The sequence below is a fragment of the Erythranthe guttata genome, chromosome 4 (assembly GCF_056151865.1).
Source record: "Erythranthe guttata isolate IM_541 chromosome 4, IM_541, whole genome shotgun sequence".
Taxonomy (NCBI): Eukaryota; Viridiplantae; Streptophyta; class Magnoliopsida; order Lamiales; family Phrymaceae; genus Erythranthe; species Erythranthe guttata.
The window spans coordinates 5,931,552-5,946,741 of NC_142536.1; the positions used below are offsets into that span (position 1 = coordinate 5,931,552).

Sequence of the window (15,190 nt, forward strand, 5' to 3'; positions counted from 1 at the left end):
CTATAGTATACCATAGTCTGATATAGACAAATCGAAAAATATGTAAATTGAACAAAAATAAAATTACAGTTTTTTTTTTCAATATTATGTTGAATAAAAAAAATATAGTAGTGTATAAAATGCTAAAATGAATAATTAAAAAAAAAAGGAAGATAAACAAATATTTTGTAAATAAAAACTTAAAAAATGTTAAATGAAGATATGAAATATTAAATGCATAATAAATAAAATGATAAATGCAGTTTGGAATTTACTTATTGCATATTTCGAATTTGTGAGTGGAGGGGCATTTTTGGAATAAATTTTATAAAGGATGTGAAGCAAATGTTTACTTGAGCTTGTCATTTAGTTGTAATAAGTTTTGTCACTAGGGACCTATATCCTAAGGCCCCAATAAACTAACTCAAATTAGTCCAATTAAGGCTAAAATGAGTTATTGACCGATTCTAGTAGATCTCGTACTCTTGGAAATAAAAAACCGAACCCTAATATGATGTTTCTATGAATGGATTTTTTTTCTTTCTAAAGTGGCAAAACCGGACTTTTGAATTGCCAAAATAAGAAGTGTTTCATGAGCACAAATCTCATTTGTATTGGTTAATGGGGCCGTTTTGCTTAAGATACTGTTCGTTTCTGACTCAAACACGTACCGAAAAAACATTTATTTTTCTATAAGTCCATATTTCCAGCAAATTAGCCAATCAAAAACCATTAATTTCCTACCGAAATAGGGCGAGTTGGGAAATTAACGTGTTCCCCTGTGACGGCATTGAGCTCTTAATTAAGCACGGTTGCGTATTGAATTAAGATCTAACTCACCTATCAGTGTTTATGTTAGCATATTTGAAGATGTTCGGAAGTGAAAATTTTATTTCAATCTATAGCGTCCCGCCCTGAGTAGCAGGCACCTCGTGGCGGAACACCACTCAACATGCAGTACATTTAATGACCTCAAACATGCTCCTCAAAAGTTCGATAATCTAAACGTCAAACCCCAACATGTATACCATCGTGTTTACAAAAGGAGATTCTATTACAAGTCGACTTCGACACCACTTACTCTATTACAAAATTCTCATCAAAGGATTCCTATACGGAACATCATTAGAGATACCTCTCGACGAGACTAATCGGAGGCATACACGAGCTTTAACACATGGTATGAAAATTTAGGTATAAGTCTTTCTTGCGCATTTATATCAGAAAAGAGAAACGAGTAAGTCCGAATGACTTAGTGAAAAACATATGATCCAACAGAACATATAACGAGAGACTTTACAAGAACTTCATTAATAGAAGTGTAACATGTACAAAAGTGTAACATGTACGGCTCAAGTTCAATATTTGGTTGGTCTCCAACCTTGTAACTCCCAACAAATAAAATCATATCACATCCTTATCCCTCCAATCCGTCCCGAGTGGCCACTCGGTCGGAAACAGGCAGGAGACACGACCAGAACGTACCGATCCAGCTCAAGAACGTTTAACTTCAAACGAAAGTGAGTTCGAACCATCAGGAGGTACCATTTGAGGGACCAGTCATCGTCAGCCCAATAAGTGGGCTGCCCGATCGTCTTGCCGAAATGGTCCTGGCCCAGCTCCCCCAAGAGCGTCCTCAAGGGTGGAGACAGCAGGTTCAAGAATCAATATCATTCCGTTTAGGAATATCAAGTCATTCATTTCAAGAATCAAGTCATTAATTTCAAGAATCAAGTCAATCATTCACAAGATAAGTCATGATCATGATAATCGAACATCAAGTCTCAGGATAATGAACATGTTCGAGAGAATTCAGTTCAAGCCAAGGAGAGAATATGGAAGTCAAGAAGAACAGTTAGTTCAATATCGGATTCCAAGAACGAGTATATCAAGATCTCAATGAATTCAATAAACATGAGATTTAATTTCGAGCCAACGAAATATTTATTCTCGGAAAGCATTCAAGACAAGATTTTGGGAATAAATATAGTCCAATATCGAGTTCAAGGAAAATGTTCAGGCCAAAAGTATAAGAATTAGCCGTGAACATAGCAACCAAGAGAAATGACAAGTTCAAGATTTCAAGAACAAGATCAAGGTTCCAAGTTCGAGCCAAGGAAACGAATATGCTCGCAGAACATTAAGGATCATATTCCAAGAAAAATATAATCAATGTATCAAAGGATTCAAGATGGAGAATATATTTGGTTCAGACAAAGGAGATATTAAGCGCAGGAAAGAAATCGGATAAGGAGTCATAGTTTCTCACCTGGAGTCCAATGCTAGTTCTATAGGTGCATCTTTAAACTTAAACCTTGAGTGAGAGCTTTACTACGCTCAACAGCTATGCAAATATTAGAACTAAATAAGATTCCAAACAGTAATATAGCCATATTACCATCCGCGATATGACATAGTCAATTTCTTAAACATATACTAAGAATTGCTTCTCGCGACAATTTATTCAAATAATCATTGCGATCGTCGTACTTATCCGAATAACCTAAACAGATAACATCTGTATCTACAAGTTTACTGAAGAATTTAATCTCAAATTAACAACATAACCCGTCAATAACAACCCAGAAAGATAAATACATAAACCTGCCAGATTTTCGGAAAATTTTGTTTGTTGTCATAGTCCGTTTGAAAAATCATAACAAATTGTACAGTAATCCAAATTGTCCAAATAATACATCAAATGAAACCTGGCAGTTTAATCTACAAGTTTCCCTAAGTCACACAGCCCAAATTATGATCCCAACATATCGGAAACAGTCCCGCAAGAAGATACTCAAAACTGCCCCGGCAGATTACTGTCATCTGATTCTAACCTCTAAAATATGTATATTACATACTCTAATTCGATACAATTGAACACTTACTTACACTTACTTATAGTTTACGATGTCCTCTACGAGTTTCCTGAAGGAACTGATTCCAAATTCGCATTCAACACCCTTCGATTTCGGCTCTGAAAACAGCTGCGGCAGCAGATTTTATTTCCCCAAAATCCCAGCGAGCTGGCTGACTTCTCCTCAAACTCCGGCGACCACCGGCGGTGCAAGCCATCGAGCTTCACCACCAATAGAAAGATAATATCGTAAGGTTTCTAATGATGGGACCTGATCGTCGAGATTCCACCTTTAAGGCCTCCGTTCAAATAATTCTTTGAAGGAAAGGTGGCTGGCAAAGGAGCATTGTGAATTGACGATATACAGGTAATCCCTATCTCAACTATAAATTATGAAAATTGGCTATAAAGCCAAATTGTTTTCTTAATTACCAAATAGATGCCATAACTTTAGATAATTACAATTTCTACACTTCCCATCAAATTCGAGATATATTATTATTCCATATCAACAGATATCAACTAAATAAATTCAATTATCCCCAGACTTGAAAACAACTTACATATTTACCGGGTGTTGCACAATCTAATTTCAAAGTAATTTCGAAAAAACAAGAAGAATAAAGAAAGACCGATTCGAATTTTTCAAGTGGTATATATTTAAAAGGGAAAAACTCAATAAACCATTAATCACATTGCAAATTTCGTGAGATTTATTATCTTTCGACGGTGCAATGTGAATTATATTTGCCTTTCTGATATGCAAAGTGTCAACTTGTTACATTTTGAGGATTTAAAATGCAAAAATCAGACCAAATACTACAAGAGACATAAAGCAAACCAAGCTTGCAAATCATGAGTATAATCTTTCCTTTTTTTTTCATAATGAAGGAACCCGCAGTCAATCGTATAAGTTCATTAACCTACACTCTCGTATATTTTCAAACCATATATACAAGAGACATAAAGCAAACCAAGCTAACCATGTGTAACAAGTTTGACCTAGCGATCCATTCGCAAATGAATTCGAATTTGGGTCATGATATTTCATCATTTTAGGGATTAGGTACATATCTTTAAATATCAATCATATTAGTGATTTTAGGGATTAGGTTTATATATAATTATTAATTTTACAAAGAAGACAAAAAGAAAATATATATATATATATATATATATATATATATATATATATATATATATATATATATATATATATATATATATATATATATTAGAAAAAGAAAAAAAAAATTAAAAAAAGATTAACTAAAATACAAAGTCAAAGAGCCGGATGCCGTTCAAAGTTCTGACCAATAAGAGTAGAGCCTTTGGAATAAAGTCACTCGAATTTCGGTGTATACATAACTAATTCAAAATTGAAATCAAATAAATTAAACTGAGACAAAAAATTAGTTAGCCATCTCTGTAGAAAATGGAAGCCCTTACTTGCGATGAAGATGACTACTACACTTCACTGCTTCTGATGGAAAATTCCCAAATCTTCGAAAACAAAAACATCCTTTTCCCCGACAACGACGACGACGACGAAGATTTCGCACAGAAACTTCAACTTCAGGAAACCCTAATCTCTTCTTTCACCACATCATCACAGAAACCCCAAAGAAACACAACTTCCATAGAAGTTGGAGAATCATCGTCATCATCGAAGAAACGACGTCGTTTAAAGGAAGAAAAAGAATCATCTTCACCATCCAAGAAACGACATCGTTCGAAGGAGGAAGGAGAATCGCCGCGGCGTTCGTCTTCGTCTTCGTCCGGGTTCGTCTGCGAAATATGCATCGAAAAGAAAAGGAAATATAAAATATTTCCATTTCTGAATCACAACTGCAGCCACAAGTTCTGCACGGAATGCATATCGAAGTACATAACGACGAAACTGAAGCGCGGGAAATCCCCTACGATCGCGTGCCCGGGCCCCGACTGCGAGGGCATTTTGGGAATCGAAGAGTGCGTCGGAGGGGTGGTGCCGAAAGAAGTTGTTACTTTATGGGACGAGGTTATTTGCGAGTCGGTAATTATTCCGTCGTCGCAGAGGTTTTACTGTCCGTACAAGAACTGTTCGGCTTTGATGATGAACGATTCCGATACGAGGAACACGATGAGGGAGGCCGAGTGCCCTAGCTGCAGGAGATTGTTCTGTGTGAAGTGTAACGTGCCGTGGCATTCGGGTGTCGAGTGTGGGGAGTTTTCGAGGGTGAGAGAGAGCGAGAGTGAGAGAGAGGATCTGAAGTTGCACGCGCTTGCGAAGAAGAAGAAGTGGCGGAGATGCCGTAGATGTAAGTTCTTTGTGGAGAGGAATAAGGGATGCTTGCACATGACTTGCAGGTTAGTTAATTTTGTTCTTTACTACATTCAAAATTGTTATACGGTACATTTTTACTACTGCGACAATCTAGGGTTGTAGGAAATACTAAGATTTACTGTAGCAAAATATATTTGCCGCAATCATTTACCGCAGCAAAACTTTTGTCACGCCCATAATCACTATGGAGAAAACTCGTAAATTCTTAGTAAAAAAAACTTTTTATCACACAACGAATTTGTGTGGTAGTAAAATACATTTTTCGACTAGTGCGGGTGGGTCGGGTTGCAATTGCCATCGTTACGAATATGATGATTTATATATTCCATATGCATTTTTTGAATGAATCAATTCGGGAGAATTGAAATTACTCCGTAAGTAATACACTTGTCCGTTAGGATGATGCACATTAATTAAGAAAATTATTAGATAGTCTTCATTTTAGAGGAAAATGTTTCTACCTGTTTCATTTTGTTCTATCTTATCGGTCACTATATAATTTAAACACTGTATTAATTACATAAGTTTCAATTCTACCGTCATTTCTCAAGTCTCAACTCGTTTTTCTCTCTTGTATTAGGGGACAAGGGTATCTTTTTTGGTCTAAAATTTTTTTTTTTTTTTTAAATGAAGTCACGTTTATTGAGTTTCTGAGTATTGTGAAATAAAGTGTGTTTATTTTATAACTTTATCCATTTGTGCATTTTCATTTTCTCTTTTATCACTGTATTAATATTTTGATACAGTTGGACCAAAAAAAATATATATAGCCAAAGTGACACGTATTTCGATTTGTGAAAATTAGGTGTGGATTTCAATTCTGCTATAAATGTGGGGCAGATTGGATAGATACCCATTTTTGTTTACGGTGACCACGCGCTGCCCTGACTCATCGGCCATCACTACATGATAGTAGTACTAAAGACTTTGATTTTCTTTTTTTTTTTAATTTTTTTTTTCTTTTTGCAAATTGAACTCAGATTTAATTGTTGTTACTATTGTATTCTATCATCTTATTGGAAAAGGTTCCATTTTTGTTTTCCATTTATCGTAATTTAGGTCCAAAATTGACAAGACAAGAATCAAATGATTCAAAATTTCACATGAGTTATGACATTGTACTCAAAATTATAGGGTTTCTTTTTGGTAATTTACCCTAATTGATGATGATCCTAAACCTACAAATCCCAAATTGAATTAACTCGAGTTGACCGAAGTTTATGGAAAAAAATCACACACAGAGCGTACCCATTTTCGACTCATAAATTTTGGCCGATAATAAATTCTAAAAGTTTCAATATACCTATGTATGGTTGCCTTGATTGGTAGTTTGGGATTTTTTAAAAAGGTCGGTCCGATGCGTAATGATTTTTGATATTTGTAAAAGTCGGTTGGTCAAGTCAGGCTGATACTCAATAGATGATAAACCAATCATACCAATAAACATCTCTAGTTAATTGGAGGGAGTATGTCACACAAATCTTGTGATTAAGTTAGTGCAAAATTAAACTTCGATGACTTCAATTATAAAATTGGGTAATTTTCCTTGGAAAATACACCATCTCCAGAAATTCCAAGCACAATATATATAAATATATAAATTTACAAACACCAATTGTCCATGATTTTGCAAGATAAAGTAATTAAAAATAAATAAAAATTATGCCATAGTTGAAAGAGTAATATTCAAGCCTCGATTAATTTTTTCAGCTTGCTCTCTTCATCAGTATTAAATTAAATTAAAAATATTAAAGATGTTCATCTGCCAATTTTGCCCTCAGATCCTTCCTCAATATTTTGCCTGATGGAGATTTGGGAATGGCATCAATGAAGAACACACGGTTTATTCTCTTGTAGAAAATAACCTGTCAAAATAATTTAAAATAAATAAAAACCCAACATTTTAATTTCTTAAATATATTTTCATAGAAATAGCTAGTATTATTTTCAGAAGTATATTTCGATTATAAAAATTTAAAAAAAAAAATGCATACATAATATTTACCTGTTTGGAGACAAATTGCTTGATTTCATCTTCAGTGATGGTCGATCCCTTTGTTTTCACCACGAAGGCCACGGGTAATTCCCCCGCTTGCTCGTCTTTCATGCTGCAGTAAAGAAAAAAACGATTTATTCCAATGTATTATTATTAGCAATATTTAAATTTAGAGTATCGTAGAATAAAGTGCTTACGAGACAACTGCAGCATCGGAGATGTAAGGATGGTTAACGAGTAGGGCTTCGAGTTCAGCGGGCGCAACTTGAAATCCTTTGTACTTTATTATTTCTTTAATACGATCAACGATGAAGAGCTCGTCGTCATCATCAATGAGCCCGATATCACCTGTGTGTAGCCATCCTTGTTCGTCGATTGTCCTCTTCGTCGCATCTGGATCGTTCAAATAACCTATATATAAAGAAAAAAATCGACACAAATTTATAAATACTTTGGCCAAAATTAAAGGGGACAATTTGTAACATATGTTAGTTTTTAGGTTCGATTTTTACATCTTTGTCCCAATTATGTTTTTGGTTAGGTGACCGAACATTGACATGTCATATGTTTATTATTATTATTAATTTATTTTAATGTTTCACTTTACACGTTTTGGTAGGTGAAATATGTGTATTGGGTGTGATGTATATGATGACGTGTTGGTGTTGACATTTTTGTTTTATTATATGCACGGGTAACATTTAAATATACGGTAGTTGAATTGTATAAAAAATAAATTACACTGTGTTAAAATAATTAGTTGTGAAATTAAAATTTCCAAATAGCATTAAGAAAAGGTAAATTAGACATAGCAAAATAACTAAAATAATAGAGAGATTTTGCATTACTCTTCAGATAAGTAAAAAAAAAAAAAAAAAAAAAAATCATATCTGTGTCACTGTGTGAGTAAAAGAGAAAGATTTTACAGCGAAAAAAAGAAGTAAACCTATCAGATTAGGATTTTGAAACCGATTTAGAAATCCAATTTGCTATGAAAGTCATTAAAAGACTAAAAATAGGAGGTGAAAAAAAAAATAATAATAATTAATTTAATGTTTTTTTACAAACATGTCATCACTCATTAGGATTTCTTAGGTTGCTATATTCGTTTCTTACTTTTTATATGTAAAGATTAATTATTTATTACAAAAAGAACTTCTTTTACCAGAAAAGTTGCTAGAGATGTATTTTTGAGATTGTAGTTTAAAATGAAATTAAATAAAAAAATAAAAGAAAAGAAAAGAAAAGAGAAATTAATGGTACCTTTCATAATCTGATCACCTCTAATACAAATTTCACCAGGCTGATTACGCCCTAATGAAGCACCATTATCAGTGTCAATAATTTTCATCTCAGCATTTCTTACCACGGTCCCGCATGCACCTGATTTTATCTCCAGTGGCTCTTTTGCAAATGCCAAACACATTGCTAGTACTGGACCTGCTTCTGTCATTCCATAACCCTGCATACATGAATCATAATTCTATTAATTAATATCATCTTCCCTTTTTATAAAATTAATATTAATAATAAATTATAAAATTAACTATATTAATTTGTTTTTAATAAAAGAAAAATGGCCAAGTAGTTTCATAACTCGAACTCGGATATATTACCACTAATTCGAGTAAACTGCAAAAAGTACTCATGTGTAATTTATAAATAGCAAAAACCCCCCTGTGATAAATAAACTAGCAAAAACCCCCTATGAAATTTAGTCAAAGGCAAAAACCCCCCTAGTTGACTTAAGTGTGGCTCACTCGCGGGTTGCGCGACTGGTAGTTGGTTTTTGGACGTGAAATGACAAAATTGACCCTAAAAATGTATTTATATGTATATATATTTTCTTTTTAGTTTGATTGTTTAGAAATTAAAATATTGTTAAAAAAATAGTAAATAATTAAATTGAAAATTTATTAAAAATTTGTTAATCAAATTAAGTATATATTTTTTTAAATACATAATAATAGAATTTAAGTTTTTTTTATGTAGGGATAATTTAAAATATATCCAAAAATTATGTGATAATAAAAATAGAAATAAATTAAAGACCCCATTGTACATTTATAATTAAGATATAATAAAAATAAAATAATTAAAATTACGTGAAGTCAACACTCAAATGAGTAATGGGCCGAGTGTGCTATTTAAATAATTTCACAGGGGAGTTTTTGCTAGTTTATTTATCATATGTGGGTTTTCGCTATTTAGAAATTACACAGAGGTACTTTTTGCAGTTTACTCCGACTAATTCTAAATAACCCGTGGAACGTTTTCTACGAACGGGTTTAGGTTTAGGGTTTATTATATTCATTTAGAGTCGACTTTTACGATTTTATATTATAAAGCGTTTCGGAATTTGGTGAATCGAGTACATATATATATACACCCAAGTTGCAGCTGTATATATTTATATTCAACCTGGATTACTATATATACATGAAATTAATTAATTACGTGCATATCCCATTTTTTTAATGACAATTAACGCTAACTAATCACTAGCCAGATTTTATGGATGTTGGTTATTAATATTTAATGCACCTATAAAATATCATTCATACCAAATTAATTATAATTTACTACTTACTACACTCGTGCTATTATATATATTTAGGGGAAGTTACGGTCACCCTCTAAGTTATGGTCAAATTACGAAAACCCCCTCATGTTTGGAAAATTACAGTCAGCCCCTTCAAGTATGTATTATCTTACGAAAATACTTCTCCAGAGGTAAAAATTAGGGATGTTAAATCGGAAAAATCAAACCGAAATTTCGGTACGCCAATATTTCGTACCGTTTACCGAACTGAATATACGATTTGGTTCGGTAAATAACCGAATTACATAAATTTTATGTAAAAATATTTAATAGGAGAGAGGTGACTGTAATTACCCAAACAAGATGGGTTTTTTTTGTAATTTAACCCTATCTCAAGGGCGGTCGTAAATATTTTACTAAAAATGTAACGTGGAAAAAACAAATATTAATTTCAAAATTTAAAAAAAAAAAAAAAAAATTACCTGTCCAAGTTTGGCATTAGGGAACTTTTTTCTGACGGCATCCTCCAGCTCTTTACCTAGCGGCGCCGCCCCAGACATCACCGTACGAACAGATGAAAGGTCATATTTATCCACCACCGGAGACTTGGCAATAGCCAAAACAATCGGCGGTACGAAGGGCCCAATCGTAACTTTATACTTCTGTATTAATTCCATAAACGGAACCACATCGAATTTCTGCATGATAAGGATCGCCGACCCGACCCGCAAACCCAGCAGCAAAATGGATAGTGAGTAGATATGGAAAAACGGCAAAACGCACAGTACGACGTCGTTGCAGTGGATGTAAAGATTCGGGTTCTCGCCGTCGACTTGCTGCGCCACGTCGGTGACAAGGCCCTTGTGCGTCAGCATCACCCCCTTCGGAAGCCCCGTCGTGCCGGAGGAGTACGGCAGCGCCACCACGTCTTCCGGGCTGATCTTCACCGCCGGGAGGTCCGCCTCGTCGGCGGAGGCCAATTCAGAGAAGGCCACGCAGTCCGCCGACGGCGGCGGCGCGTCGACGCAGACAACCTTCACGCCGCCGTGCTCCGCCGCGTAGGCGGCTACCTTCTCCACGTGGCACGCCTGAGTTATGATTGCCTTGGCGGCGGAGGCTTTCGCCTGCTTGACGACCTCGGCGGCGGTGAAGAACGGGTTGGCCATTGTGGTGACGGCGCCGATGCGGGACGCGCCCAGGAAGGCGAAGACGAACTCCGGCGAGTTGGGCAGGAGGAGCATGACGGTGTCGCCGTGACGGAGGCCGAGGTTGCTCAGGCCGGCGGCGACTTTGCGTGACGTCAGCTCCACCTCCGCGTACGTGTACACCTCGCCGGTTGCGCCGTTGATCAAACACGGCCGCTCGCTGAACTGAGAGATGTTCTCGAAGCAGTATGAATGCAGAGGGAGGTGCTTCGGAATGTATATGTCGGGAAGTTTCGACCGGAATATGATGACGTCATCATCTTGCCTTTTCTGATCTGTCACCATTTTTTTTTTTTTTTTTAAAATAAATAAAATATTAAAAAGGGAGATGTGAAAATTGGTATCAACTTCTTTGGGTTGGAGAGTTGAACCTGAAAATGAAAGTTGAAACTTTTGGAGTATAAATATGGGCATTTTTTTGGTGAGGTTGGTGAGGGACTTAATTGTAATTTCCGGTTGTTCAGGGGTACTTTTGGGAATTCAGTTTCATACTTGAGTAAAGAAATATATAGTGTGGTTGGTGAGAAATAGTGGAGGAGTTGGGATTTGAGGTTTGGGGTTGCAATCTTTTTACTCATTATTATAAAAATTTATTTTCATCTTGGATCCTATCATTATTTATCTATGATTTATGTGTATTACAGATATTAAATTATATTATTAACAATGTATTTATGTATATTATAAGTTAAAAAAAGTAAATATGATTAATACTATATACTAATTGCTTTGACAAGAAATGCACTATATTTTGCTTATTAAAACCAAAAGAAATCCCCTATCGGATGCAGTCTGATTGATCTATCAAAATAAAGAGGGCGGAAAAAAATATTCTAACTATAGATTTATCTTTATTCGACGAGGACGCGCGGTGATGATGATCTAGTTATGCATTCTCTACCGCGTTTGATAAGGGATCTAGTACAATATTTGATTGCAATAAGTTCAAATTGAACATATATCTTTATACAATATTTAAAACGTGTATGATCAAGTTTCAAATTATAGCAAATAGTCGAAAGAGTAGTCACGCACCACTCATCATGTGGGTTCGATATAAGTTCGAAAGGTACGGAAATATCCCACCATATATTCGTATGTATGTACGTATATATATATATTAGACACACACGATAAATATAGGTAAAAAATGTATTTTTTTTTTAATTTTTTTTTTGAGAGTATAGGTAAAATGTAATTGGTCGGTGAAGTTTTAAAGCAATGGACATATATAGGTAGGTAAATTGGAAAGTGGTGATGTTTTGTGTGTCTACTTTCCACCTACTACAACGACGTCGTATGGAGCAATTGACGAAGACTTGGTCAAAATTGGTTCTTGGATAGTAGGTAAAATTGAATTTCCATAAGAAACCAAGAATCTACACGTTTGAGGATGACGTTTATATTGTTGTGGATAAGTTTATTGCGTATATATTACGTCATACATATGTCATCGTATATATTATATTGCATCATATGTTATCGAGCGTTTGTTCTATTATTAAAACTTTTCTATATCAAAATCCACATGCATTTAACCCCAATTTAATTGGGGGATTAGTTATTATTAATTAAATAATTGAACTTTATTTGATATTTAGTATCCTAAATAATTTATTGAATCGACCCGTAAATATTTTATTATCATAGTTTATTTTACTTTATCAGGCCTCTTAGGAAGCTTTCTTGTTTGACGTTTTTATGTCCGATTAAAATAATTGACTTTTCATTAGATTTTTTTTAAGAACTCTATAACTTTTAGGGTTTTAATGCAGAAAATGAAACATATTTAGATTTTATGTAAATTTTCTTCATGGGTGTGAAAGTTTTCTTTAATATATGCTGACTTTATGCAAGACATTATTCATTTAAAACTCACTTTTTCTTTTACACAAAAAAAAAAAAAAAAAAAAAAAAGAAAACTCACTTAAAAAAAAACTCGAGTCAACTCGTTGTATCATGTATATTTGTGCTCGTAATAACATGGACACGAGAGAGAGAAAAAAATACAATAAAAACAAAAGAACGGGATTTGGTGAAAATTTTCTTCAATTAATACATGAATTTTATATTGTTTATACGTACTGTTTATGTTGTGCTACATCGGATGAACTTCACCGAATACATAATCACCGTTGGTTATTGTAAATGTACGTAAGACTATCAAGAGTCGTACGAATAATGTTACAAATGTCAAGAACTAACATTTGCTATAAATACATCTTTTTTTTTTTTTTTTAAATAATATATCAGAGAAAAACATGTAAGAAAATGAAGCCCGGACAACAAAATTAAATTATATTCATGATATATAATATTTTTCAGATTAATTAGCACATAGTACTTTGTAATATATATAGCATGATTATTTTTTTCTTTTATAAATTTATGAGTGTTTATTCAACTTAAGCATGTCATATTTTGATTGCTTTTAAGTACCTTAGTAAATTAATTAGTTTTAATATTAATTATAATGGATAAATAATTTATTTTTTTCTTCTTATGATTATCACCAACTCCATAAATACTGTCTTTACCAATAAATTATCGGCCCACGTCACATGCATCTAAAGCCCAAGGGCAATCTTTGGACAAAGTCATCCACACAATTATTGTCACAACCACCAACCATATGTATAGGCCTATTAGCAAAATCTACAATTTTAGAAAATGAAAAACAGTAAAGAATATATATATATTTTTTTAAATAGAATTAGTTCATATATATTTTTATTTTATTTTTCAAAAAATAAAATAAAAAATACTAAAGAGCATGAAGTTATAAAATTAAAAAAAAAAAAAAAAAACTATTTTGGTATTTTTGAAGAAACACATTTAAAATTTGCTTAATTAAATGTTGAGTATGGACGATTGTAGCATAATCAAGGGTTTCGCACTTCCAAACGCGTCACGATTGTAGCATAATCAAGGGTTTCGCACTTCCAAACGCGTCCTGGAAAATTTCTAAGCTTTTCCCTAATACTTTTAACCTTTTATCCCATTTTCAGATTCATTCTCTTTCGAAATCGTCGCTACTTCTTCGCTTTCATGCAGGCCCGGCCCTAGGCTATAGGCAACTTAGGCCTTTGCCTAGGGCCCCCAACTTATATGTATTATAATTGGGGCCCCAAAAATTATGTTTACTATAATTAGGGCCCCCAAATACAAAATAAAATTTATATTTTCTTATTTAAATAAAAAAATTATTAATATATATAGCATGAATTTTGTATAGATATAATATACTAATTACTAATCTTCGTACGTGTATTTAAACTAAAATAAAAATATTCAAAATATTTAATTTTATATTAAAAAAAATAATGTAAAGGGCCCCAAATTTATTTTTTTGCCTAGGGCCCTATATGGCCTACCTTGAGCCGGCCCTGCTTTCATGACTTTCATTTCGAACATCGCAGTGTTCCTTCAATATCCAGTGCAACTATTCATTCTCCTCGCAAGTTAACTTATCGTTTTGATACAAAATTATCTCAGTTTGGACAAGTGATTCCTCGTCTTATTGGCTGACCTCTCATACATATTCTTTTATGATTAAATTAAATATTTTTTTGTCATCAGTCCATTTAGGGAAATTTGGAGTTCTTCGCCAAAAATTTTGTCATTTATTCTCATCCTCCAACAATAGGTCCAGCGGTGACGCTAATGGCAGTGTTGCGCGGTGGTCCCGTCGTCTTTGATGTTGGCGATTTTTTGACAATAATCCATATCTCTTTTACCGATCTTTCCAATCACTCACGCAAAATGTTAATATAATCTTCAACGTACTTTTGGTATAATCGCAATCTTGCTAGCAATAACTTTGGAAAATTGATTATGGAACCTTTTTCATGGATCAAAATTTATTTTTTTGTTGATTGCAATATCTATATGCAAATTTATTTTTCTAAGAAAAAAGTTGTTTTAAATTACAAATTCACCCTTTTGCTTGAATTGCCGCACTTGCTCATGCAATTTGAAGTGCTTTTGGGAACAAGAATGTAACTTATTAGGTCAACAACGTTGTCACGAAATCAATTATTTTACTATTTTTTCCCCTACACCTATAAAAACCACTAAACTATATTAAATTACTCACCAATTGAGTCTCAACATACCCTTTCTTGTTCAATTGACACAATTTACTTGGTTTTATTAATACAACGACAAAGACTATTGTATACTTTATTGATCAATGGAGATTGTTTTTGCTACTTTTGAACCTGATTTCGCTAATCAACTACGAGTTTTAGTAGTCGATTTATTAATCAACTACGATTATAGTCGATTA

General features: G+C 33.7%; 2 protein-coding genes across 2 annotated transcripts; one reads left to right on the forward strand and one right to left on the reverse strand.

The window, feature by feature from the left end:
* The first annotated feature begins 4,224 nt into the window (after positions 1-4,224).
* Positions 4,225-6,203, forward strand: LOC105972360 (E3 ubiquitin-protein ligase RSL1). Its single transcript, XM_012997310.2, has 2 exons — positions 4,225-5,182; positions 5,965-6,203. The coding sequence occupies exons 1-2, from the start codon at positions 4,269-4,271 to the stop codon at positions 6,029-6,031; spliced, it is 981 nt and encodes a 326-aa protein (XP_012852764.2). The 5' UTR covers positions 4,225-4,268; the 3' UTR covers positions 6,032-6,203.
* Positions 6,204-6,722: 519 nt separating this feature from the next.
* Positions 6,723-11,275, reverse strand: LOC105972359 (4-coumarate--CoA ligase 1). Its single transcript, XM_012997309.2, has 5 exons — positions 10,180-11,275; positions 8,419-8,617; positions 7,353-7,566; positions 7,165-7,267; positions 6,723-7,024 (listed from the first exon to the last, which is right to left on the reverse strand). Exons 1-5 carry the CDS (start codon positions 11,185-11,187, stop codon positions 6,908-6,910), a joined length of 1,641 nt encoding a protein of 546 aa, XP_012852763.2. The 5' UTR covers positions 11,188-11,275; the 3' UTR covers positions 6,723-6,907.
* Positions 11,276-15,190: the final 3,915 nt, after the last annotated feature.